Source organism: Oryza sativa, chromosome 4 (assembly GCF_034140825.1).
Source record: "Oryza sativa Japonica Group chromosome 4, ASM3414082v1".
Taxonomy (NCBI): Eukaryota; Viridiplantae; Streptophyta; class Magnoliopsida; order Poales; family Poaceae; genus Oryza; species Oryza sativa.
The window spans coordinates 28,321,653-28,346,695 of NC_089038.1; the positions used below are offsets into that span (position 1 = coordinate 28,321,653).

Below are 25,043 nucleotides of genomic sequence, written 5' to 3' on the forward strand. Positions count from 1 at the left end.
ATACACTTGTTGTACGTGATGAAATTTTTTTATGAATCTGGCAAATACAGTTTTGGAGTTTTGATCTAAGCACAACCCCTAGATGGAAGTTGAATCCAACATGATTTCATTTCAAGAGAAGTTCAACTCATTCAAGATCAACAGCACATGCAGGGCCAGGCATGATGGAGGAGCTGCTGAGCTGCATCGATGCAGGACCAACAATAAAAAGGAGCAACGTACTACTCCTATTGCTTCAATGCTTGCAGACAAAGGAAAGGTATGGCACAACCGATGGTCGTTCACACGATTGCGATTTGCAAACTGAATGTTACGGAGTACTTACGATCGAAGTAGGATGCGGCCTACTCCCATGGACGTAAACACGTTTAAGACAGTATACATGCATGAACTGAATAGCAGAAAGGGGCATTTTCTCGTCCATGTACTATTACTGCTAGTTATTCCAATCTCGCAATGCTCGATTAGTGACCTATATGTGCAAGTGATTACAATTTAATTACAAAGAACTTTGACGAGTACCACATGGACTGATTAAAAAATCTCAGTTAATTCTCTCCGCGAACTACTGTGACGTTCAAAAAGTGATTAGTAGGTGAGCTCGCCTGACAGTCTGACACGACTCAGAAAGATTGATTAGTCCAGATCTTCGCGAGGTCATGTGCAAAGTTGAAAGCAGCAGTGCAGCATTATACTCGTTGAGTCGGTGCAACTTTGAAGACACGCTACACAGCCAAGCATCTAGTTAGTGTTTTAGACTTTCAGTCACGCAGTGCTGCAGAAGCCGGACGCGATGAACTTGTATCCCTTCTGGCTTGAGGCAATGCCATACACAGCTAAATGCTTGCCTGAATTGTGCAGGCTGACTTTTGCAATCTTGCTGGAACTGTGGTTATTGTCTTTTCTTATTCTGGATTTTGAATTTCCATTTGCATGCTTTCCAAGCTCTCCGTGCATTTCGTGCAAAGAAAACAAATATTATACAAAATTCCTGAAACATTTTTAAAGAAACTTTCCAACTTCATATTAGTTTAACTCATTCATTTATATCCTCAGACAACTACATAAAAACCAGATTATGCATAATTTAATCAATTTCAATTATCTTAAACGGGATGTGTGTGTTAGTTTTGCAGGGTGTAGGAGCACTGCTATGCATACAACTCATGCATATGACTAGCGTGCGACTCACCTTATGAGACTAATCAGTTTGCTCGGATTCTTTTCATGCTCAAGTCTTTCACAGCTTAGTCATAGTCGTACATGGGTCGTATGCAAAGTGATTCGGAGGGCGTAGTACGAGTACAAGTACAAGTACCCCAAGGGAAATCTTTTTCGGATTTCCGTAGACTACCTAAATCGCTACCATGACTTATGACCAAAATGTACTGAGGGAGTTCACAGTGGACTTGTGTAGCGTTCAGCATCGTCCTCCCATGTCTGCAAAGGAGAAAGTCACATGCCACGTTTTCTTCCAGACCCACCAAAATAAAGTTCTTGTGTCCAAAGTTTACCACCGGGTTCTTGGAGAGAAACTACTCGTTTGGGTGGATAAAAGCTAAGAGTACTAGTACTCATTTGGATGGGAAGAAAAAGGAGAGAGATGAAAAGTAAAAAGTTTGTCACTGGTGGGACCCCCTACTAGTACTTGCACTGTGGAGTATGAAGCTTATAAGGTTCTTCGTCTACGTGGCATACGAGGAACAGCAAAAATCGGCGATGCACTGTGAACGCCCTGAAGATGCCTCACTTCAGGCGGAGCCTCTCCGCTTGGATGATAGACCGATTATTTGAGCCTCTCCACTTGGATGATAGACCGACTATTTAAGCTTGGAAGGAGTTGCTTTCCTCCTTTCTCTCCGTTAATTTGTAATCTGTAATTTGAACAATTTGCTATGTATCTCTTTCCTCTAATTAGCTCTCCCCCTGTTGATATTTCAAAAAACAACACTCGCTGGAATAGTGGAAGCAGCTAGCACCCCAAAGATCATTCAAATCACAGATGGACAATAGACATAGGTAACGGCGCTTAATTGATTACTCTGTGCATTAGCATTTGTTTACCTCAGCTTCCCCCAACCCAAGGGCCAAGGCCCCAATCCCAAGCGTCGACCGACAACAAACGGCCCCATTGTCCTGTAGCATTTCCAGTAAAAAAAAACAACCCTATTGCTTCACTTATTCGAGAAATAAGTGAAACGATGTAAATCCTATTGCTTCACTTATTCGAGAAATAAGTGAAATGAAGTATTTACAGATAAAAAGTAATTTATAAATAATTTTTTTTATGTACGTGTTCTTAACAATTTAAAATCAAAGGTCAAAAATAAACTTAGATGAAAAAAAACATAAAATCAACTCTAAAAATTGAAAATTCAAATTTTAGCTGATAAGTATAAGCATAAGCGAAAAGATGAGGCTGAAAGCTAGCAGAGCCGCAGAGGAACCTTGAAACTGATCGAAACCCACCAGGTTTCAGCCACCCGTTTGCTCGAAATGAACCAGAATGAAGCGCTCAGGCAGAGCCGCAGAGGCGAACATCACATCCTTGCCGTATTTTCCTCTTCGATTCAAATACCATGCGGCACGCACGGCCTGTTGGCCTGATTCTGGATTCCAGTCGCTCACATACACAGCCACGCAGGAATTCATATGGCACATCAATACATATATGTACCTCAGCAATAACAGGAAAAATCGATATTGGAATAACGGGTCTAGAATGGGCCAGATCGGAGAAGATAAAAGATCATCTAGTTTACAGGAGTACTAATTAATGAATTGACAGTACTCTGATCGACAGGTAGGATCAAACACTGAAAGCCTGCATATATGCAGGAACCCGATGCAAAAACAAGCATTGTTCTGTTCCTGCTGGAGCATGAGAGCATGCATGCATATATATATGCCTGATCGCTTGATCAGCTAGCACGCGCGAACGATTGATTAAGGGAGGCTTGGGAACATCTTGGTTAATTCAGAGGGCTCTCGCTTTGACGATGTCCATGCTCATCTCGCTGGGATCGGTCGCCTGCAGCTCCACCTGGATCCCGTCCAGCTCCCTCTTGAACCGGTCCTTGGAGCTCGCGTACAGCATCTTGCTCCTCACCTTCGACGTGTCCGGCGACCTGGAAACCAAGTGATCACACCGCAGATTCAGAGATCCAAGATTAGTCGAGGCATGCAATTCAATGTGAAGGCAAAAATTAATTAAAAGGCGCTGGTTAAATTCATATATTTTACCAGGAGATGAAGAAGATCTTGCTCTTCTGGCAGTTCTCGTCGGTGACGAAGTCGAAGTCGAAGACGGCGTAGCGGCACTCGCTGGCGGGCATGGAGGCGGTGAAGTCGTCGTAGGTGTCGCCCGGCTGGCCCAGCCTGTCCACGACCACCTGCTGCGTCCGCTCGTCGATCTTGAACGTGATGAAGCGGAAGCTCCTCTTCGACTTGAGCTCCTGGAACTTGAGCTTGCACTCGTCGCCCACGGCCATCCCCGACGCTGAGTTCGCCTGCATGCCCAGATCAAGCAGCAACAGCAACAGCAGCAGTTAGACGTCGATCGTATTGGCATATGTAATTGGTCGATCGTATACTCACCATGGTTGATAGGTTTCGATCTCTGCACGGCGGTGACGAGGAGAGACGGATCGGCGTGGAGGAGGAGGTGGTGGGCAATGGCGATGGCGAATGGCAAAGAGATCGATCTCCAAGGCCTGAAAGAGGGGGGAAGCAGGCAAAATATAGATAAGCAGCTTTGCATGGCGCCATGCCGCCACGTTAGGAGGAGGAGCCGGGCCGCGCGTTTGACCAACGATCCCCCTTCAGGGCCTTCACTACTATACGTGCGCGAGACCCAGACCAACATGCGCTCCACCACCCATCCACCCATCGCCGTGATTGCGAGACAACGGACAGGCATGGCACGGCGAGTCACAAACTCATCTTCTTGTCTGCAGCGGCTGAATGCTTCAGAAGTTCAGAGAATGCGCAATTGCTTCAGAAGTTCATCTTTGGGGCAGCAAATACTGCTCCAGAAATCTATAACGCGGTTTATTTGAGTCGTCAAGCGCACTAGATTCTTCAACTGGTATTTAAACGAATTATTGATGACTATGATGGTAACAAAACAACTAGAGACTGGCAGAGAAGAGGCGTTAACAGACTGGCAGAGCTCCTTGAATCAACACAAACGCAATGTTGACACCCAAGAACATCACTTCTCAAAACATTGAACAGTAGATCATATTAAATTCCCGTTGTACGTTACAAAACCGTGATCCCCCAATAGACAAAATTGTTCGGAAGGATCTTCTTCTGTATCATTACTGGTAAGCTACAAAGGTTACATAGTTTAACCAAAGAATTTTACAACTTTCGGAGCTTGTTTTACTTTTGCCTTAGTGTTGGTATTCTTGTCACCATCGCCTGTCTCTGTGGTAGATTTTGAACTAGATTGTTTAGCCTTCTTTGCCTTGGTGTGTCTTGTTTCTTCTTCTTCAATAAAATCGTCATCAAGGTCATCTCCACCCCGGAGAACAGCATTGTCTTCCAGGTGATGCTCCTCCGTATTGAAAGCTAGAAATAAGCAGAAGACCAAATAAATGAGCGGCTACTAATAACTGTACGGAAAAAAGTTACCAGATGTTTGATAGCACCATCGGACAAAATTATAGACCATCTCAAACATATAAGAAATCATAACTTATCTCACACATTAGCATGATGGCATCTGCTTGGCGCCTTAGCCAGACTGCTACTACTAAAGGCGTATTCACCCAATTACCCATCGGCACAGATTCTATGTTACAGTATAGCATCATGTTATGTTTCTTTAACAAAACAAAAGAGGCACGCCTGGCAGGCTAGTCATTTTCTCCTCATAAGGTTAGCCAAATGCTTACATCTAAGTATTAATCCTTAATTCTCACATGGATAGAAAAGGTAAACATAATCTGTTCTTCTTTCTCCAATGTATTGTCAAAACAAGCGTATGGTCTATACATCCATGAAAACACTTCAATGGTTATTTACTAAATGTAAACAGTATTAATAACAAGTGGATACAAAGATCAGCTACAAGAAGTTAGTGAAAGTTCCAAATTTTTTAAAATGAATCAGCAAAAGTACAATACACATGATACCGTGGAGGAATGTTAAGACAGTTCCCACAAAATGTTACAGTTGAGGTTTGTGTTTACCATCATCCCCAGAAGATATCAAGTCTTGCCTCCCTCTGTTTGGACAATGCTTGGCCAGGTGTGTAACTTCACCACATATCTTACAGCAACCTCCCTAACAAATGTATAGAGTTAGAATCCACACGTAATGGAGACATGCAACTAAATAAAGGAAAGATAATGCAAGCAGAACATCCTTCAAAGTGGACATTTTGAGCCCCTAAATGCAGAATGTTATCTCAGTCCAAGATCTTGTGGTGATAAGGGACAACAGAGTATCTGATAATACCTTTGGATAAATGCCGTGTTTGTTTTCAGGACAATTCTTGCTCAAATGTCCCTGCTGTTTGCAGACAAAACAGCTTGCGAACTTTGTACCCCCTGTATGCAAAAATCATGCTAAATGTGCGAGGAAATCATATGGCTGAGGGTAACTATTTGCAGGTATCGAGTATGGAAACTGGCAACTGTATGAGATGAAAGGATGTATTATTTACCATTTTCAATGGGTTTGGGGCACTTGGAAAGTGAGTGCCCAGATTCACCACAATTATAACAGAATTTCTTCAAATTTTCATCATTTTTGTCAGGGCAATTCTTCAGGCTATGACCTCGTTGCCTGCAGAGCAAGCAAATCTGAAAGAAGAAAATATAAATATTAAATTTTAGCTTGAAAACCACAAATGAACTGGTCAGACTTTGAGGCAACTAAGTACTGAAAAAAAAAATACTACTGACTGAAAATATATAACTGTGACAGCCAGAATCCACTGATTAAAGGTTGGAATGGAAGCAGTAAAACACTTATCAGGATGGCCTCCAGAAGTCACCGTTTTGCCATTCACCTAGAGATAGATACAACGTGTGATAAAACAAAAAAATACAGAACAACCAATACACGCACTGCCCAGTGCCCACTGCTAGGTATTGCATAACGTAAATAACACCCCGCAACATTAAACAGAACAAGGCATAAACAGAACAATAAACAGAAAACCCATACTGATTTCGTTGGTTTTAACCCCCAATAATAACAGAAAGTCAGAAAGTACAAATGCTGATCTAAACCTAAGGTCACCTTAATTGACGTTCTTAGGTCCATGGCTTCTATAGCAAAAGACATTGGGCCGAGCAAAAATTATCCCCAAGAGCTTGCAAAAGGCAGGGATTTTGAGACGAATGGTGGTAGGCAGATACCTTGTTCTTCTCCCAGAGGGACTTCTCGGGGCAGACCTTGGCGACGTGGTCCGCGGCCTTGCAGATGAAGCACCGCTCCCCGGGCCGCATCCCGGGGACCCGGAGCGGGTGCTTCGACCTCCCCGCGCCTCCCCCACCCGCCTTACTCGTCTTCTTGAACATGCTCTTCTTGTTGTTCTTCTTCTTCTTGGTGCCGTCGGCGGGAGGGGTCGGGTTGGCGGGGAAGAGGCCCGGGTTCGCCTCGCGGAAGCGCTTCCGCGCTTCCCGCTGCCGCTTGTTCGCCATCGCCTTGGGCTACGGACGCTCTCTCGCCGTCGCGCGTGGTGCTGTCCTCGAGCTTGGTATCTCACTCTCTCTCTCTCTCTCTCTGGGCGGCGGCGCGCGGCGGCGGGGGACGGGAGTCGGGAGGGGAGCAAGGGAACAGCCGAGCAAGGAGGGCTTCGTTTTGGGAGGCGCTGACGCTTTGAGATTCGGGCTCACGCCTTGATCCACCGTCCACGCATCTAGAAGCAGTGGGAGCCACTCCGCGAAATAACGGCTAAACGAGGGGTATTTCTGAAAAAGGCAAATCAGGGATCTTTTTGTAAAATTCGCGTCAAGCGATCTTTTTAGATAATTCAAAAAAAAAAAAAAAAATGGATTACATCGATTCTGCCATAAGACATACTTCCTCCGTTTCACAATGTAAATCATTCTAGCATTTCCCACATTCGTATCGATGCTAATGAATCCAAGACATATATATGTCTTAGATTCATTACACAATGTAAATCATTCTAGCATTCCCCACATTCATATTGATGCTAATGAATCTAAGACATATATACATTTTTCACATTCATATTGATGCTAATGAATCTAAGACATGCATCAATATGAATGTGGGAAATGCTAAAATGACTTATATTGTGAAACAGAGGAAGTACAACCATAAGTTTAATAAGAAAAAGGTAAAGATAAAAAATGTAAGGGGAGAAATCTAACGCAAAAATGGTCCAGATGTCCAGCAGTTCAGCAATCAGCACTCTAGACTGAAGTATTGAAGTCAATGGCAATGCAATTTCCTGCATCGAGTAATTCAGCAGCCAAGGCAATTTCCTGTAAGGAACCAATGGATTTACAGGTTTTACAGCTACTAGCCCCGTCTATTCAAATTCAGGTACAGATTTCATCAGTGGTACAAACTGGACTGTCCAATCAACGTTTATAGAGAGACTCCCAGAGGACACCGAGGTCAACATTGCCTCCAGAAACAATGATCCCTATCTTACTGCTCTCATGCCAAGCAGAGCTTTGCTTAAACTCGTCAGAGAGGGCGGCTGCGAGGCCTATTGCTCCACTCGGCTCAACAGCCACCTTCAGCATCTCGTAGCACATTTTCATGGCGTCCACAATGGCATTGTCATCCACAACAATGATATCATCCACCAAGTCGCGCACCACCGGCCTAAAATGCAGAGATCAAATCTAAGAAGTTTTCTTGAAGCATGACTGCCTGCTGGGTCAATAGATATTTCAAATAAAACCGCATAAATATTTGCAAATGCATTTGGAAAAGATTGATGCTGACAACAGGTTAACATTTTACTATGGTTGTAATTAGTGTGGGGAATGCATTTGGAGAAGATTGATGCTGAGAATCGGTTCAATGTATAATGCTTTACCATGTCAGGTCACCAAGAAAAGCTCGAAGTCCATCAGCAATGGTGTTGGTTGAAGGCAATGTTATGATCTTTCCAGCAGCCTTGGACTGGGCAGAATCATCAGCACCCTTTGGTTCTGCTGCCAGAATACGTATTGAAGGGTTTATGGCCTTGGCAGCCAGTGCCACACCAGAAATTAAACCACCACCTGTAGTGTAGCCAAAAGTATATGCATGCGTCAAAATAGAAAAGAAAGACTTGTGTTACAGAAGAAGTTAATACAGTAGAGTACAGACCACTGATTGGAACAATTATTGTGTCAATTTCAGGGACTTCCTCCAAAAGTTCGAGAGACACTGTACCTTGACCACTGAAAGAAAACATCATATCAGAATTTGCATGATTCACTGAAAAGTTCATGTTTGCTATTCAATAAGCTAAGAGTACACATTTTAAAGTGGCAAGACATGGAAAGAAACTAAGGTTGTTAAACACAAGCTGTATGAAATATGTCAAGTAGATATTGCCCTTTTTAGTCTAGGCTGGTATATAAAAAAAATCATGAAACCTGGATGAAATATGATTTAAGAGTAATGATATCATATACAGTTTGAATTAAGTGCTGATTTCATGAATTGATAGTGAACCAAGGCTACTATCAAGTAATTTCATATACTCGTAAGAAGAAGAGCCTATCAAAGTTCACCCCGCTCTGTCCATTTCAAATCCCAAATGGACTTCTTTTGCATCAAAGTAGTAAGCTCAGGAATTGGGACTACCAGATAAACAATAGAGTACTAGTGACATGTTCAATCCACTTAGACTTTAGCAGCACCAGTATCTAGGGGTATGATATGTTAAAGCAAACAGCTTTTAGTCTCTGTACAATGTGTTCATGATTTGAGATATGAACAAACTTTCCGCATAGCAACAGAGCAACTCAATAAAAAAGAACTTAGAACAGAGAAATCATACCTGATAGTGTTTTTATTATTGAATGGGTGAACAAGAATAGCACCAGTTTCCTCCTGAACTCTTTTAGCAACAGATTCTCTTGATTCAATGGAGACATCACTCCAGATAATATGGCCACCGTACCGCTTAACATTGTCAACCTTACATGCCGGTGCATTTCTTGGAATGACAATGTAAGCAGGTATTCCGCGTAGCTTTGCAGCAAGAGCCACTGCAGCAGCATGGTTCCCACTGAGAAGAAACCATTTCAATCAGTTCAGTTCACTGTGATGCTTCTTAGGATTAGGATGCCAGGTAACATTGCAATAACTATGAAGCTAGCACTAACCTGCTATGCGTCACAACGCCCTTGGATGCCTCATCATCATCAAGCGCAAATATCGAATTGGAAGCGCCTCGGATCTTGAACGCCCCTCTACATCATATATTCATATCCCCACACAAGCAATTAGCAGCAGGTAGAAATTAGCATGGCAGATATGCCAAACAACACGCGGGGGGGGGGGGGGGGGCAGTGACTCTCACGCCTTCTGGAAGCACTCGCACTTGAAGAACAGCTGCTTCCCCACTATGGCATCGATCGATGTTGATGACAGAACGGGCGTCTTGTGCACGTATGGTGCGATGCGAGCCTGCGCCTCCCTGATGGAGTGGATGTCCGCGGCATAGCCATGGCTTTCTGCGCCATCGCCGCCACTTCCACCTCTGCTCCCCATCAGGCCCTAGTAAGTACTCGTGTTAGCTAGCACCACATCAATTCTCAATATTGTCCTTAGCTCAGTGATATGGGCTTCAAATTCAGTGACTGAAATACTGCGCGCAAGATAGTAACTAGTATTCCATCAAAAGAACTGCACAAAAAATAAAATCTATCCCATTACATTGAGGGGAGGGCAAACGCAAATGGGGACTACATCAGTGGAGTAGTAACTGCATCACCAGGAAGGCAATCAACAGAGAAAAATATCAAGAACTATATGATTCGAGCAGGCAAGGTGACTCAAGAAACTAACCGAGGATTTGGAGGAGCAGGTGCAGAAATCTTGCGCGGAGAGGAATCCGAAGCAAGGAGAAATCGCCTAACCTTGAGTGACAGTCCGGGCGGAGATTTGGAAGTTTTTTTTTTTTCCTATTTGAGCGATGAAATCCAAGAACCTAACGAGAAGAAGATGGCGTTGTGGTGATTGACGACTTGAGGGGCAGCCGTGCAGCCTGCAGGCCACTGTCTTGTTTGGGCTAAACTTATCTAATGGGCCTCCATTGTTGATATCTACGAGATCGTGTTTCCGAGCCCATTTAAAGCAATTTGCATCTGCTCAGCCCATATCGGGTATTAACCCTACCGATTCTGAGCAAGAAAGTCTTCACCTGAATCTTTCGCATTTCTGCTTTTACGTTTGCTCCCTGGAATACTAGATTCCCAGAGCATCGAGCTGCGACAAGTAATAGCTATTAAGCCGATAATAATTATACTCGTCAAGCATTTCTTGATCAATCTGTGATCACGTAATGGCGGTAGATACAGAAAGTATTCTAGTTTTGCCTTTAGGGAGTAATCGATCACTGAGTGTGAGTCATTCGCAGATCACCATACGTAAGGAAAGGATCACAGGGAAACGCTCATCACTGTCAGTGTTCCCCAGGGAGGTCATGAAATCTGCTCAATGGGGCACGGCATAGTGTATTGCCTCTATTTTTTACAAGCATTTGTCGCGCTTGACTAAAAAATGCACACATTAAGGAAATCACTGTCATATTAATTTTGACAAAAATGTCATCTGCTAATGCTGTTGCATGAAAAAATTTGACAGTTATCATCTGCTAAAAGAGAATAAGAGACCATATTGATGATTGGCTCCTGCTAAGGGTGGAGATCGCTCTATGCGGGCTGATTCCAGAGTTGACATTCACATTTTGCCTGGGCACTAAATTAACTACGGATAGATACAGCTTAGCTGGACGATGACTTGCCACTTGGAATGTCGGATACTGCTTGGCTTTTCTTCAGTGATTCCGTAGGCTACTGCTACAATCGATGTCAGTAGTGACACCTGCCTCTACCTGCAGTTCTTCAGGATTCATGTACTAAGAACCCACTCAGGAACAACCTTCCCCTAAACGAGCTGAACAGCTAGTCTTAAACAAACCAGTTGTTTAACTAGAAATTAAGCAGCCAGCTCAACTGATTGACTGTCAGGTTAAGCTATCGCCTATCGGATGACGCCACGATGCAGTAAAACAAAAAACAGCGCCTTGATTAACTATCACGCAACTCGATCGGATTAGCTCCCATGTGTTTGACTTTTGGATGCCAACTTTGCGTTAAATCGTCCGAGTTTGAATTTTTCGCGCGATTTTAAACGAAGATGCCAGATGGCTCTTCTCTAAACAACGCTTAAAGATACCATCAGAGCAAGAAATCTCTGCGTGGTTCGAGAGATTAGCTGTTATCCAGGGAGAACCGTCACCTGTTTTTGTTACTACTCCAGTTAAAAATAACCCAAACCTGATTTGACTTCGATTGTTTTTGAAACGCCGGCCGGTTCGCTTACACGTCTGTGCTTGAAAACAAATTAATCTGAGTTGAATTTGATTCGTTGTTTCAAGAGGATTTCCTGGCAGCATGCCCAACCTTGTTCGGCTGTTCCCACATATTCTATAATTCAAAATTTGATGCGAACGATTGCAGACGCAAGTATGCTGGCACCACAAGCGAACGAAGCAAATCCAGGTCAAATTTGAATTTAAAACTTTTTCTATCCAAAGCGCTCCGGTCATCCAGGCGTTTAAATATTTATTCGGGGAGTACTTGACGTGTGGAACGTTTAAACGGGAGGCGTGATTTCAAATTGTAAACGGCATCTTTGTCTTTTGTGTATGAATGTCTTAGCCCGAAAGACGTGGACAGATGCATTTTCAAAATGACCTATACCCTCCGTTTATGAATCTGGACATACCTAAATGTCCAGATTCGTTATGTCAAAATTCGTTGTATTATACTAGGTTAATCTATTTTTGAAACGAATAGAGTTATTAAAAGGCTGCATGTTACCGTCTTCCAGAGCCTTCCAGCCCGCTCAAAACAAAAAGAAAGGCCCTGAAAATGTCAGCAAACGGTAGTGATCCAGCCCACGTATTCTTGAGGCCCAAGCCCAAGTTTGATTGTGGAAAAGAATCTACTATACGCACACACGTCCATAACACCGGAACGCGCATCAGCGCATCACTGCTAGTGTTTAATCAGTGAAAAATGCCTAGGATGCATAAAATTTAATAGGCGTTCATATTCCAGCTATATGAAAAATAATAACGCTAAAGTGTCAAACAAGATTTGGTATTACTCGAAGCACCTCATTTTATCTGTATGTTAAAGGCTTATTCACTTCTCCTTTGAAATGGACACTACATTATCATTTATTTTAAAAGATTGCACCAAAGAAAAATTCCTATGCCTCCACTTCAATCCTTTGGATCGTTTGCTACACAACCATAAGAAATTTTCCTATGTTTTTCAATTCTTAAAAGTTTGCACAAGTATTCCCATACTATTTCTACATTTTTTTCTATTATTACATTTTGAATATCCTAGAAACTTAACAAGCCCTAAACTTATACCATTCACGTTTTGAATATTAAGTAACCATCGAGTTGTATTTTTTGTGGGGGTTGGGGGGGTGTGATAAATCTTCTCACACTTTGGTTTGTGTTTAAAGCTTGAAAACCTCCTCTCCCATTGACCCATTTATTTGTTGAAACCACGTTTTCGTATGGGAACTAGAATTGATTACCTGATGACAATGTAACCACATCACATCTATTTGTAACATACCATACCTGTTAAATAACTTCCCATTATAAAGATCTTAAATAGGAGTACAGTCTAAATAATAATGCATTGCAATCTGAAAAAAAAAAACACCAGTTTCAAGTGGTGCACTTAACCATGTCACAAGCATATGCTCGAAATGCAATGGCGCCTGACGTGTACCCCAACCAGGCTGAGAGAGCGGTCATCGGTCGACGTCCCAACTTTCTTTTCACCTCACGCTACATGTTGCAGCGTTTGCGCCGTTGCGCTAGCATTTATGAGGTGCACCCATAATTTTTCCTACTCCAATGCTGCGTTCGCGAGCACTTTCGTGTTGCGGTTTTCCAATACGTAACCATGCGCTAGAGCGGTCGCGCTCTCTTTTTTCTTTCTTTTTTCATTTTTTACCCTCTTTTTAGTTTTTGAGCGAGCACGACGATCCACCCCACCACCCCGGCGCCCCTCACGCCGCCCTCCCCGACCCTATAAATTCGGCCATGTTTAAACCATTTCACCACAAACCAGCAGCAAATCAAACGATCAAATTGTAAGAAAGGAAAATAAAAACAGAAGCCCTCTTCCCCAAACTCGAGGGGGTCACGCGAACACGCTGCCAATGGCGGCGAGCACTCGAGCCCTCTTCCTCTCCTGCTTCCACGGAAGCGGCGGCGGCGGCGGCACTTCCGAGGTGAGCCGCCGCCTCGTGCTGCGGCCGCGGTACCCGTCCATGCCGCGGCGACCGAGGTCGGCCGCGGTCGCCGGAGAGGGAGGGGAAGGAGGAGGAGGAGGAGGCGACGGCGATCTGGAGGCGGCGGCCGTGGGGGCGGAGGAGGAGGAGAAGGTGGCGGTGTTCGAGGTGTCCGGGATGACGTGCGCCGCGTGCGCGGGCTCGGTGGAGAAGGCCGTCAAGCGGCTCCAGGGCATCCACGACGCCGCCGTCGACGTCCTCGGGGGCCGCGCGCAGGTCGTCTTCTACCCGGCGTTCGTCTCGGTGAGTATCGAAGGCTCCGTCGCTCCGATTTTTCCATATATTTTTTTTAAAGCATGCCGCGTTTCTTACGGGCTGCTTGCTTCCCGCACGACCAGATTGATCAGCCTGTGGATAGCTAGGTAAATTTAATAAGGGGAAAAAAATGAATGATGCTTTGTGTGCGACATTTTTCGGTTCATACTCCATACCGTTAGTTGCGGGTGCTTATACGCAAAGTGGTTTGATCTTGGAAGTAGGTACACGGGAACTTTATTAAATTCCAGGCTCCCAGGCTCCGGGCTCCCAGCTATTTAGCGCGTAGAGACAAATACATAGCTGTGTAACATTAGCAGTAGATAGACAGGTAGCATATCAGACACACTGATTAAAGCATGTTTTTATGAACATGTTATTAGAAATGTCCATACGCATAGTATCACGAAAAAGGATTTGAGTGAGCTTTAATTGATGCTCCACAAGTTCAGAAATACTTGAAATGTGAGGTGGGTTCGTGAAAAGTTCTCTTTGCGGTTTAGAAGGTTACAAGTAGACATCTTTGCTTGTGACGTTGAACTGCTAGCTGCTTTTGGGGATCCCTTGAAACATGGATTGGCCTGTTGGATCCCACCAACTCCTTCAGCTGCAAGTATTAAGATTTGCACAGACCTGTAGTTTCAATATGAAGACGTATTTGATAAAAAAATGGACGTCCTGCTTATTGTTTGTAGCAGACAACCTCTGCTTCTGGACAGAAAGTAGAAAGGAAGAACAATCTAATGTGCATGTGCCATGTAATTCTAATTTACCTGATATTCCCAAAACGACTGTTTCAAGTTCTTTTTACTGAAATCAGAATTTCAGATTTAACTAACTAATTTTCTGTACCACGTAAACTTTGTACTTACCTGTTTTGCTTGGCGACTTTTACACTGTTGCACTCTTCATTCTGTTGCAAAGTTCCAAATTGTTCATTTGGTGTTCCTTCCACTAGATGCAGGCATATGCCTGATTAGTTACTACTAATACTACAAGTTGGAATATATTTTCTTATTCAGGAACAATTTGTTACTCACGTTTATCATCTCATAATTACGCTCTCTGATCAGTGGCGCATTTGGGGATGCAAAATTGTAATCTTATTCCCCATCATTATTATCCTGAATATATTTTCGGAAAAACTAATATTTTATTTGATCAAGATGTGTCGCTTTTAATCAGTATCTTGAAATTTATTAGAACGAAAGGGGGTGCCTTTTCTATTATTGGATGTCATTTTCCCACTGTGCAAGGCTGTAAGTTCACTGTTAAAGATAATTTCATTTGATCCCCATTGTAGGACATGAAACAAACCAAAGATATTTCAACATAGTGGTTGCTTGGTCATGCATTTCCTTATTTGTGTCAACTCTCTCTGCATCTAGTAACTTTTGGTCAGTAATAGTTAGAAGATGCTGGCACACTTATGGATAAAGTACATTGCAAAGGACTGATATTACAATTCGAGAAATAATCTTTGATGTAAGGATTGAAGTTTTGTTTACAATCTTTTGAGTTGGGTGGCCTGTATAACACAAACAGTATTTCAGTTATCTCTGTCAGGATCCCACTATGAGCTGAAGCCTGTCTTTGTCACCGTCCCATTGGATAGTGCCTCTTTCTTCGTAGCGCTTTATATTGATTGGGAATTAAAAAGAAAGACTATTTGTGTTTTGGATCTGTTGAATTTCTAGAAAACATATATTAGTTCCATTGCATTTTGGATAACTTTGTTGTTTTCTGTATTTGATCAACATCTAACAGAACATTTTCATAGTGGTACCCTTTTTCCATTTTTTCAATAGTTTTACTTCATGTTTTTACATTACACATGTCCACATGTTTCAATCCAATTTTTCTTCCTTTCTTATATGTTTGGAAATTGTGCTCATCAATGCCATTTGACAGGAGGAAAAAATTAGGGAAACCATCCAGGATGTGGGCTTTGAAGCTAAGCTGATTGATGAGGAAGTCAAGGAAAAAAACATTCTAGTATGCAGGCTGCACATAAAAGGAATGACCTGCACATCTTGTGCGAGCACAGTGGAATCCATCTTGCAAGTTGTTCCTGGTGTTCAGAGAGCTTCTGTCGCATTGGCTACTGAAGAGGCAGAAATCCGTTATGACCGTAGAATCGTTACTGCCAGTCAACTAACCCATGCAGTTGAAGAGACGGGTTTTGAAGCAATACTGATCACCACTGGAGATGATCAGAGCAGGATAGACCTCAAAGTGGATGGCACACTCAACGAGAGATCAATCATGATAGTGAAAAGCTCTGTCCAAGCTCTTCCTGGTGTGGAAGACATAAAAGTTGATCCTGAGCTCCACAAGATCACCATCTCATACAAACCTGACCAGACAGGTCCTCGAGACCTCATTGAAGTCATTGAGTCAGCTGCCTCTGGTGATCTTACTGTATCGATATACCCAGAAGCAGATGGAAGGCAGCAGCATAGACATGGGGAGATCAAGCGATACAGGCAGTCTTTCTTGTGGAGTTTAGTATTCACCATCCCGGTATTCCTCACCTCCATGGTGTTCATGTACATCCCAGGGCTGAAGGATGGGCTCGAAAAGAAGGTTATTAACATGATGAGCATTGGTGAGCTCTTGCGGTGGATTTTGTCAACGCCAGTTCAATTTGTAATTGGCCGCAGATTTTATACTGGTGCTTATAAAGCGTTATCCCACGGCTCATCAAACATGGATGTACTCATTGCTCTTGGGACCAACACAGCTTACTTCTACTCAGTTTACTCCATCCTCCGAGCTGCCTCCTCACATAATTACATGGCAACTGATTTTTTTGAAACTAGTTCAATGCTCATATCGTTTATCCTTCTTGGAAAGTACCTTGAGATCTTGGCAAAAGGGAAGACCTCTGAGGCTATTGCCAAGCTTATGGATCTTGCACCAGAAACTGCAACTATGTTGATATATGATCATGAAGGGAATGTTGTGGGCGAGAAGGAAATTGACAGTAGGTTGATTCAGAAAAATGATGTGATCAAAGTAGTCCCAGGTGGGAAAGTTGCTTCTGATGGCTTTGTTATATGGGGACAGAGCCATGTGAATGAAAGCATGATCACCGGAGAATCACGACCTGTGGCAAAGAGGAAGGGTGACACTGTCATAGGAGGGACGGTGAATGAGAATGGTGTGCTTCATGTCCGTGCAACATTTGTTGGATCAGAGAGTGCCCTTGCACAGATTGTACGGCTAGTAGAGTCAGCGCAAATGGCAAAAGCTCCTGTACAAAAGTTTGCTGATCAGATATCTAGAGTCTTTGTTCCCCTGGTAAGTTCAGTTTCATCGTGGTAATTCAACGGATATCATTTCTTATCAATTCTAAATAGTCTTCTTCATCCTTTCAGGTCATCATTCTTTCTTTGCTTACTTGGCTTGCTTGGTTCTTAGCTGGGAGGCTTCATGGTTACCCTAACTCATGGATACCATCTTCCATGGATAGCTTTCAACTAGCTCTCCAATTCGGGATATCAGTTATGGTTATTGCATGCCCTTGCGCCTTAGGGCTTGCAACTCCAACAGCTGTGATGGTTGCTACTGGAGTTGGTGCCTCACAAGGAGTTCTTATCAAGGGTGGGCAAGCTCTGGAGAGTGCACAGAAGGTCCATAAAAAAACATTGTACTTTTAGATGCACATGTTTGCAAACATCAAATTATTGACAAATTTTTTATGGCATTTATAGGTCGACTGCATCGTTTTCGACAAGACAGGGACACTAACCATTGGGAAGCCTGTTGTGGTCAACACAAGACTGTTAAAAAACATGGTCTTGCGTGAATTCTATGCTTACGTTGCAGCAGCAGAGGTATGCTTTCAAGCTTGCTAGATCTTTTTGATTCAATGCCTTTATTACTTGTAGCAAAATATCATTCCTTTGTGATATATGAAAAGGTTGGTTGAGGGCATAGATGTATGCCTAGACCCACCCAAGTTCAAGTCCTCATCGAGGCGAATTCGGATGCCTATTTCTTCTTAATTAATTAAAAATGTCACCTAGTTCCTCCTAGGTTGGTTAAGGTTCTTTTGTTGTGATTTGTAAAAAGAAACATTGCTCAAATTTTATCGGTTCTGGTCTTCAGGTCAACAGTGAGCACCCACTGGGTAAGGCAGTCGTGGAGCATGCCAAGAAGTTCCATTCGGAAGAGAGCCATGTCTGGACTGAAGCAAGGGATTTCATTTCAGTGACAGGGCACGGTGTCAAGGCAAAAATAAGTGGCAGGGCTGTTATGGTGGGAAACAAGAGCTTTATGTTGACTTCAGGCATTGATATCCCGGTGGAAGCTTTGGAAATCCTAACGGAAGAAGAGGAGAAGGCCCAAACAGCGATCATTGTGGCTATGGATCAAGAAGTCGTGGGCATTATCTCTGTATCTGATCCAATAAAACCAAATGCCCGCGAAGTGATTTCGTATCTCAAATCTATGAAGGTGGAGAGTATAATGGTGACTGGGGACAACTGGGGGACTGCCAATGCCATTAGCAAAGAGGTTGGCATTGAGAACACAGTTGCAGAAGCGAAACCAGAGCAGAAAGCTGAGAAGGTGAAAGAACTTCAGGTGAGCTATCATAAAATCTTTTGCATGTCTCCTGGTTTTTTTTGCCGTACCGTTATTTGGTTATTCACACCCTCCGATTTTTTTTTACTCTTGCAGTCGGCCGGAAGGACCGTGGCAATGGTTGGTGATGGAATCAACGATTCTCCAGCGCTTGTATCAGCCGACGTTGGCCTGGCGATTGGCGCAGGCACTGACGTCGCCATTGAAGCGGCCGACATCGTCCTCATGAAGAGCAACCTGGAAGACGTGATCACCGCCATCGATCTGTCCAGAAAAACCTTCTTCCGCATACGGATGAACTACGTCTGGGCGCTCGGCTACAACATCATCGGCATACCGATCGCTGCCGGGGTGCTCTTCCCGTCGACCCGGTTCCGCTTGCCGCCATGGGTCGCCGGCGCTGCGATGGCTGCTTCCTCCGTTAGCGTCGTCTGCTGGTCCCTGCTGTTGAGGTACTACAAGAGCCCAAAACTGGGCCGTTGATCATGCAGTACACACGCATAGCATTTGCTTAGAATAAGAGGTGTAGATATCTGTTGACAATGTGCTAATGTGGTTCTAAAAGAAATGTGCTAGTGTGTGTTGTGTGGCACCTGAAATGTGTACATTACCTACGTATATATGCACCGTGTGTTTACAAGTGTTAAATATGGAGCACTTTGCCAACACTAGCAGGTGATACGTTGTAGTGCAATCCATCTAATCTTGGCACTTCCTAACAATGGAGGGGACAGGTCGTCAATCTCAAAAGCAGAAATGCTAATGCTTCGTGATGATGCCCGGGTTTCCCGTGCAACTTGGCTAATCGACGTTGGTAGTTACCTAACTCTTTTTCTGGGTGGCATCATAGTAACCTAACTAAGCAGTTTAGCACGCAACGCGCAATTGAGCACACTTCGAACCAAAAGATGCCCTGAACTTTACTACTACTACCTACGTGGCTCGCAGTGGGAACATTTGGTATCTGAGCTGAAACTTTGCATGGGAATTTGGGATAATTTGGCCACTTGCATTCTGAGCTGAAAGATAGTGCTCCGACTAGGGCAGTGGAGCTATCTTGCCGAGAGCAGGCAAACACAACTGGTTCAGTCTTCAGCTTAGCTACCTATACACCTTCGCTCTTGTGGCCGATCATTGTCAAGGGCCATAACCCAGCCACCGAATTAAGGCTTCTACCTGATCCACTGACCTCATTGCACTTGATGATAGTATACGATCATACGACTCTGGAAAACATGCTCGATGGCTATCGGTTGCATTATTGAATTTGTTGCTTGATCCGCCCCATGAACAACAGTAACCCATCATAAACATTGGGACCTGTAGTGAGTTTTTATGGGCTCCATAGCCTGTTAAAGCAAAAGGTTACTTTAGATCCTTAAATAAAGGTCTCTCAACCACAAATCTAGATATAAAATAACCCTAACTATTAAAGCCAATACAAATTTAATCCCTCAGTGAGAGATCGAGCAGGAATTCCTAACGGCGGTGACACCGAGCTAGGATATCCCCTCTCTTCAAAGTCGCTGCAGCTCAGGGTAGGTGTGCTATACGCTGTTGGGAAGAGAGAGGGCGAGGGAGTTTAGGCTTTTTTTTTATAATGTGAATGACATGTGGATCTTATATTTTTAAAAGTTTTAATGTACCATTATTACTAACATATAGGTCCCATTATATATTTATTTTTATTATTTTTTTCAGATGGTGTCACACATAAACTCCACGTCAAACAAAGACTAAGTCAACGTGTTATGTAGGACAAAACAACCATCTAAAAAGATCAAGAGACTTGATTTGTATAGGTTTTGCTAGTTGGGCTACGCATTATAGCTGGTTTTACAATTGAGGGATACGATTCAAAACTCGACTCCTAGACAAAGGACCTACAATTGGACGTTATCCCCTGTTAAAAGGCACACGGCTAGACCAGACCAGACCACCTACGTTGATCGTTCATCGTGTCCGAAGCCTAATAAAGCCCAAACAAAGGATTTTCGGCCCAGCACAGCCTAGCTCCACATAGGAGAAAGTACACCCAAGGTCCCTCAACTTGTCATCTAATTACAAAATCGTCCCCCAACCGCAAAACCGCACACAAGGCATCCATCAACTTACAAAACCATTGTAGACTAGATCACTCGGCGGTTTTAACCCTGGTTTTGTCCGAAGTGGTGGCTGAGTCAGCGTGAGACCCATGTGGGACCCACATGTCATTGAAACATTAGTCTATTTTCCCACACTTCTTTCTATCCCCTCCCTTCCAAGCAGATCGGCAACGGCGTGGGGAGCGGCCGTCCGGCCGGCGGAGCGGGCAGGCGACGGCGCGGGGAGCGGCCGGGCGGCGGGTGCTCGTCCTCCTGGTCATCGAGGCCAGTGGCCGGCATGCTGGTCGGCAACGGGCGCAAGCACCAGGCTCTGACGACGAGGTTCTCCAAGACGGGCGCTTGTCCCCCCGGTCTGCGGCGAAACGGCATTCGGCATGGCGGACGAAGGCGGCGCAACATCCGGGTGGGGGAGAAGCGAGCGGAGGAGGGTGGCGGCGATGAAGCGGTGGAGGGCGGCGGCGTCCCTCCCCCTGGTGGCGATGGAGACCCAGCGGCCCTTCCACAGGCGGCGCAATGCACGGTCATCGGCACCACCATATGCCGGCCGTTCTTGTGCTGCCGCCACCGCCAAGCCGACACCGACGCCGGCGGCGAGCGCGGGGAGGCGTTGACCGAGCTGGAGGAGGACGACAAGATGGCGCGCGGCGCTGGAGGACTCCTCATGCGCCGTTTGCCGCTTCCTCCACTCCGCCGCCCTGCTCCTCGTCGCCGTCCGCTCCATCCCTAAGGAGCTCTCCCCTCGCCTCCTCTGGACCCCCGCCTTCGAGTTCATCGCCAACGACCGTGGCCACCCCACCTCCTCCATTCCACGCGGTGGAGCTCGCCGACGACTGATTTGGACTTGGGAGGAGCTCGCCGGCCTCCCCGCGCCTCCTCTGGGCCCTCGCCTTCGAACTCATCGCCGACGACCGCGGCCACCCCGCCTCCTCTCTTTCCACGCGGTGGAGCTCGCCGGCGATGAACGATTTGGACTTGGGAGGAGCTCACCGGCCTCTCCGCGCCTCCGCCGTGCCTCCACTCTCGCTCGTTCGCTGGCCTCCGCCGTGCCTCTGCCGATGCTCAAGGGGAGAAATGGGAGAGAGAGAGAGAGAGGAGTAACGGAGGGGAGGGAGAAGAGAAAGGGTGTTGACGTGGCATCCTGACATGTGGGGTCCACATGGGTCCCACATTGACTCAGCCACCACATCGGACAAAACCGTGGTCAAAACCACCGAGGGATTTTGCAATGGTTTTGTAAGTTGGGGATGCGTTGTATCCAGTTTTGCAGTTGGGGGACGATTTTGTAATTCGATAACAAGTTGAGGGACCTTGGGTGTACTTTTTCCCTCCACATACGATATTCGTGTTGCGGCCCATGAGGCCATAGACCATCAGTTACCCCAGCCCGACCCATCGTGCTGCAAGCCTTTGCAACCATCGACAGTTGAGCAGGCCCCCCAAACGCGATGGGCGTGGGCCGCGTGGCGATAATGTGTGCGCCCCGCTCCCCTCATATCCGTGTCCGTGCACGAGTGAACAACCCAACCCAACCGATGCGCGACGCAGTGACGCAGGCACAGCGAGTTGACCGGCCGCGCCACGTACGGTTGGTTCCTCCTCCCAACACGCGGCGGGACCCGTCTCCACGAGCCGCCGTTCCCTAGAACGCGGCGGCAACGAGCATCCTCCTCCGCGTGGGCCACACGCTGCGTTTACAAGCGTTCACACCTTCGGCCTGGCCTTTTTTATACTCCCCCCCTTCCCCAAGGTGATCACGTCTCGTCTCTGTCTCTCGGCCCACCGCTTCCATCGTTCGTCCTCGTCTCCACGCTACCGTTTCGCAACCACCCGCTTCCTCCTCCGGAGACCGCTCGGCCGCCGCTCGCTCCAGCATGGCCGCCGCGCCGTCCGCCACCTCCGTCCACGACTTCACCGTCAAGGTCAGTTCCTCCTCTCGGTCGGCGGCGCTCCCTTCTCGAAGGGATCTGTCCTGCAGTGATTGGGATGGGCTTTCCAAAACCCGAACCCGCTCGAGCAGTCGAGCCGTGCGTACTTTGGGGGGTGGGTGGGGGGGGGGGTGCCTGTAATCCGGGGTGGTGCTTGACGTGAATTTGTTGAGCAGTAGTAATTGGGTGTTTCACCGAATTTCTTAGCTTGTTTTGCTTGGTGCGAGGGCGTGCAGGATGCAAGCGGAAAAGACGTGAACCTGAGCACCTACAAGGGGAAGGTTCTCCTCATCGTTAACGTCGCATCCCAATGGTACTTAATTCACTTCATTACGCCCCCCATTTTATGATGGAATTTTACTACTACACCGTCTACACATCAACAGGTTGATGTAGGATTGTTTTAGCGGAATGGCTAGCTAGAAAACTTCCGCAAGTTTTTTTTTCCCCCAAAACTTTCAGATTTGTTGTCTTTTGCCAAAGAGAATAATAAACTGCTGCAAAACAGAATATCACTAGCAGATTCAGAGCATCCCCAGCCCTGTTGAGCAGTTGAACTGAACCGGTCCCATATGAATCATGCAAATATCATGATACAAGCACAGCTCATTAACTCATTAACTCGTATTGTGAACTGCGATACTGTCTTTGTTTGGTCTACTGCAAAGATGGTCCAAATCAATAGGTCCACTGCTGCTTATTTTATGGAACCGTTTTCTGCATAATTGTCCTTATCTGACGTAGGCAGCTCTATATATATTTTTTTATCTATATGGAACCATTTCACCTTACACCGCTAAGCATTTTCTTCGACCAATTATTTCAGTGGCTTAACTAACTCCAACTACACTGAGCTGAGCCAGCTGTATGAGAAGTACAAGGTCCAAGGTGTGTCTTTGACCCGTTGCCTTTGTATATCTTTGTATATTGTAATTGCCTTTGCATATTGTACTCCTTCACCATGGAAGTTGGAATAATTATCTAGTTCATGGTCACATGGATCATTAAGCTTTAGTTATTATATGTGCTAGTAGTTCTTCACTTTAAACAATTCCGGTTGTTGTGGTTCAAACCGCTAAGGAATATTACCAATGTGTGATTTGTAGGCTTTGAGATATTGGCTTTCCCGTGCAATCAGTTTGGAGGGCAGGAACCCGGCTCCAATGAGGAGATTGTCCAGTTTGCTTGCACTCGCTTCAAGGCTGAGTATCCCATTTTTGACAAGGTAAGTTAACGCAATACTTTTAACTCAATCAGAGTAATTATCAGTGTGAAGCAAAATGATATAAGTCACATGTTTTATCTATCGAAGAGGTGTTTCTGTGGAGTAGCATTGAGTCTCTTTTTTTTTTATCTGTCAGGTTGATGTCAACGGTAACAATGCTGCACCCCTGTACAAGTATCTGAAGTCTAACAAAGGTGGGCTTTTCGGTGATAGCATCAAGTGGAACTTCTCCAAATTCTTGGTTGACAAGGAGGGTCGCGTGGTGGATCGCTATGCGCCCACCACCTCCCCTCTTAGTATTGAGGTAATGTCCTGCACTACCACTTGCAATCTCTTTCTACAGGCTGAATTGTTAGGCTCTCATTATAACATTTCCATACTATCTCTGCAGAAGGATATCAAGAAGCTGCTTGGGAGCTCTTAAACCTAAAGGTCGGGATCTGTAGAGCAACCTGCACTTATGCACTGTATTCAGCACTGAGAGTTGTATTAATAAATTGGTGACATGTACTTCACAGGTTGCATTTGCACTATACTCCTTGCATCCTGAATCTTTATTGTACTCTGTACCTGTATAGTTTTCATGTCAATAAATTTCCTTGCTGTATCTGTGTGTATGCATCTCATTGGATCCTTTGTCGGCGTGCACTGTATTGTTCGTTTATTAAGATAGATTCGGCCAAATAAACATGCAAGTATGCATTTGAGCTGTCCCAACCATGGCAAGCACAAGAAGTTGCATGGGGGGATGCCTTGGTCATGCGTTCCAACAGTTTAAGATGAATCAGAGCATACTAATGGCATTGATGAACACAATCTTTCCCTAACTTTTTCCTCCTGTCAAATGGTATTACCTTGATCAATGTCATCAATGCCACAAGGATGCTCAGAAAAAATTTGATTTGTTAGATGCATTTCATAATCCTGTGTTTGTCTTAAATATGACTCCATACAAATTTCCTGGACATGCTTCTGAATAAGCTTACTATGTGTAAGTGATCCATTTTTTTCTGACATTATTAGTTTAGTACTCCCTTCGTTTTTTAATAGATGACGCCGTTGACTTTTTCTCACATGTTTGACAACTCGTCTTATTCAAAAATTTTATGCAAATGTATAAGATATAAATCACACTTAAAGTACTATGAGTGATAAAACAACTCATAAAAAAATAAATTATAATTACGTAAATTTTTGAATAAGACGAATAGTCAAACATGCGAGAAAGTCAACGGCGTCATCTATTAAAAAACGGAGGTAGTATTACTTTTCATGTGTAAAACAATGCCCACTCCGCAGGTACCATTCCCTCTACAAAATTTATCAGTGTAAAGCTATCTCCATATGTACTCCCTCCGTCCCATAAAATACTAACCTAGAATGAGATGTGACGTT

At 44.8% G+C, this 25,043-nt stretch overlaps 5 protein-coding genes across 9 annotated transcripts; 2 read left to right on the forward strand and 3 right to left on the reverse strand.

The window, feature by feature from the left end:
• Positions 1 to 2,705: 2,705 nt before the first annotated feature.
• LOC4336623 (actin-depolymerizing factor 6-like) lies at positions 2,706 to 3,685 on the reverse strand. Its single transcript, NM_001419747.1, has 3 exons — positions 3,598 to 3,685; positions 3,244 to 3,509; positions 2,706 to 3,128 (listed from the first exon to the last, which is right to left on the reverse strand). The coding sequence occupies exons 1-3, from the start codon at positions 3,598 to 3,600 to the stop codon at positions 2,978 to 2,980; spliced, it is 420 nt and encodes a 139-aa protein (NP_001406676.1). The 5' UTR covers positions 3,601 to 3,685; the 3' UTR covers positions 2,706 to 2,977.
• A 534-nt stretch (positions 3,686 to 4,219) lies between these two features.
• On the reverse strand, positions 4,220 to 6,790 carry LOC129456122 (Arginine methyltransferase-interacting protein). The gene is given in 5 exon segments (NM_001419748.1): positions 4,220 to 4,575; positions 5,199 to 5,292; positions 5,467 to 5,558; positions 5,675 to 5,813; positions 6,375 to 6,790. Coding segments are annotated over 5 exon segments (834 nt in total). The 5' UTR covers positions 6,660 to 6,790; the 3' UTR covers positions 4,220 to 4,351.
• Positions 6,791 to 7,370: 580 nt separating this feature from the next.
• LOC4336624 (serine racemase-like) lies at positions 7,371 to 10,149 on the reverse strand. Of its 4 annotated transcripts, XM_015781742.3 has the most exons (8): positions 10,006 to 10,149; positions 9,874 to 9,922; positions 9,518 to 9,714; positions 9,321 to 9,407; positions 8,993 to 9,223; positions 8,314 to 8,387; positions 8,039 to 8,225; positions 7,414 to 7,821 (listed from the first exon to the last, which is right to left on the reverse strand). In XM_015781742.3, the coding sequence occupies exons 3-8, from the start codon at positions 9,706 to 9,708 to the stop codon at positions 7,572 to 7,574; spliced, it is 1,020 nt and encodes a 339-aa protein (XP_015637228.1). In that variant the 5' UTR covers positions 9,709 to 9,714; positions 9,874 to 9,922; positions 10,006 to 10,149; the 3' UTR covers positions 7,414 to 7,571. The 4 variants fall into 4 exon arrangements, with proteins under 4 accessions (NP_001406681.1, NP_001406680.1, XP_015637228.1 ...); NM_001419752.1 differs by lacking the exon at positions 9,874 to 9,922 and having other exon boundaries at positions 7,371 to 7,821; positions 9,518 to 9,843; NM_001419751.1 differs by lacking the exon at positions 9,874 to 9,922 and having other exon boundaries at positions 7,371 to 7,821; positions 10,006 to 10,123.
• Positions 10,150 to 13,326: 3,177 nt separating this feature from the next.
• Positions 13,327 to 19,087, forward strand: LOC4336625 (copper-transporting ATPase HMA5-like). 2 transcript variants are annotated; one of them, NM_001402409.1, is made up of 6 exons: positions 13,327 to 13,791; positions 15,715 to 17,106; positions 17,184 to 17,438; positions 17,520 to 17,642; positions 17,917 to 18,393; positions 18,490 to 19,087. In NM_001402409.1, exons 1-6 carry the CDS (start codon positions 13,417 to 13,419, stop codon positions 18,874 to 18,876), a joined length of 3,009 nt encoding a protein of 1,002 aa, NP_001389338.1. In that variant the 5' UTR covers positions 13,327 to 13,416; the 3' UTR covers positions 18,877 to 19,087. The 2 variants fall into 2 exon arrangements, with proteins under 2 accessions (NP_001389338.1, XP_066165277.1); XM_066309180.1 differs by having other exon boundaries at positions 13,592 to 13,795; positions 15,718 to 17,106; positions 18,490 to 19,041.
• A 3,166-nt stretch (positions 19,088 to 22,253) lies between these two features.
• On the forward strand, positions 22,254 to 24,255 carry LOC4336627 (probable phospholipid hydroperoxide glutathione peroxidase). Its single transcript, XM_015780454.3, has 6 exons — positions 22,254 to 22,417; positions 22,660 to 22,736; positions 23,250 to 23,311; positions 23,530 to 23,648; positions 23,785 to 23,952; positions 24,040 to 24,255. The coding sequence occupies exons 1-6, from the start codon at positions 22,370 to 22,372 to the stop codon at positions 24,070 to 24,072; spliced, it is 507 nt and encodes a 168-aa protein (XP_015635940.1). The 5' UTR covers positions 22,254 to 22,369; the 3' UTR covers positions 24,073 to 24,255.
• The last annotated feature ends 788 nt before the right edge of the window (positions 24,256 to 25,043 follow it).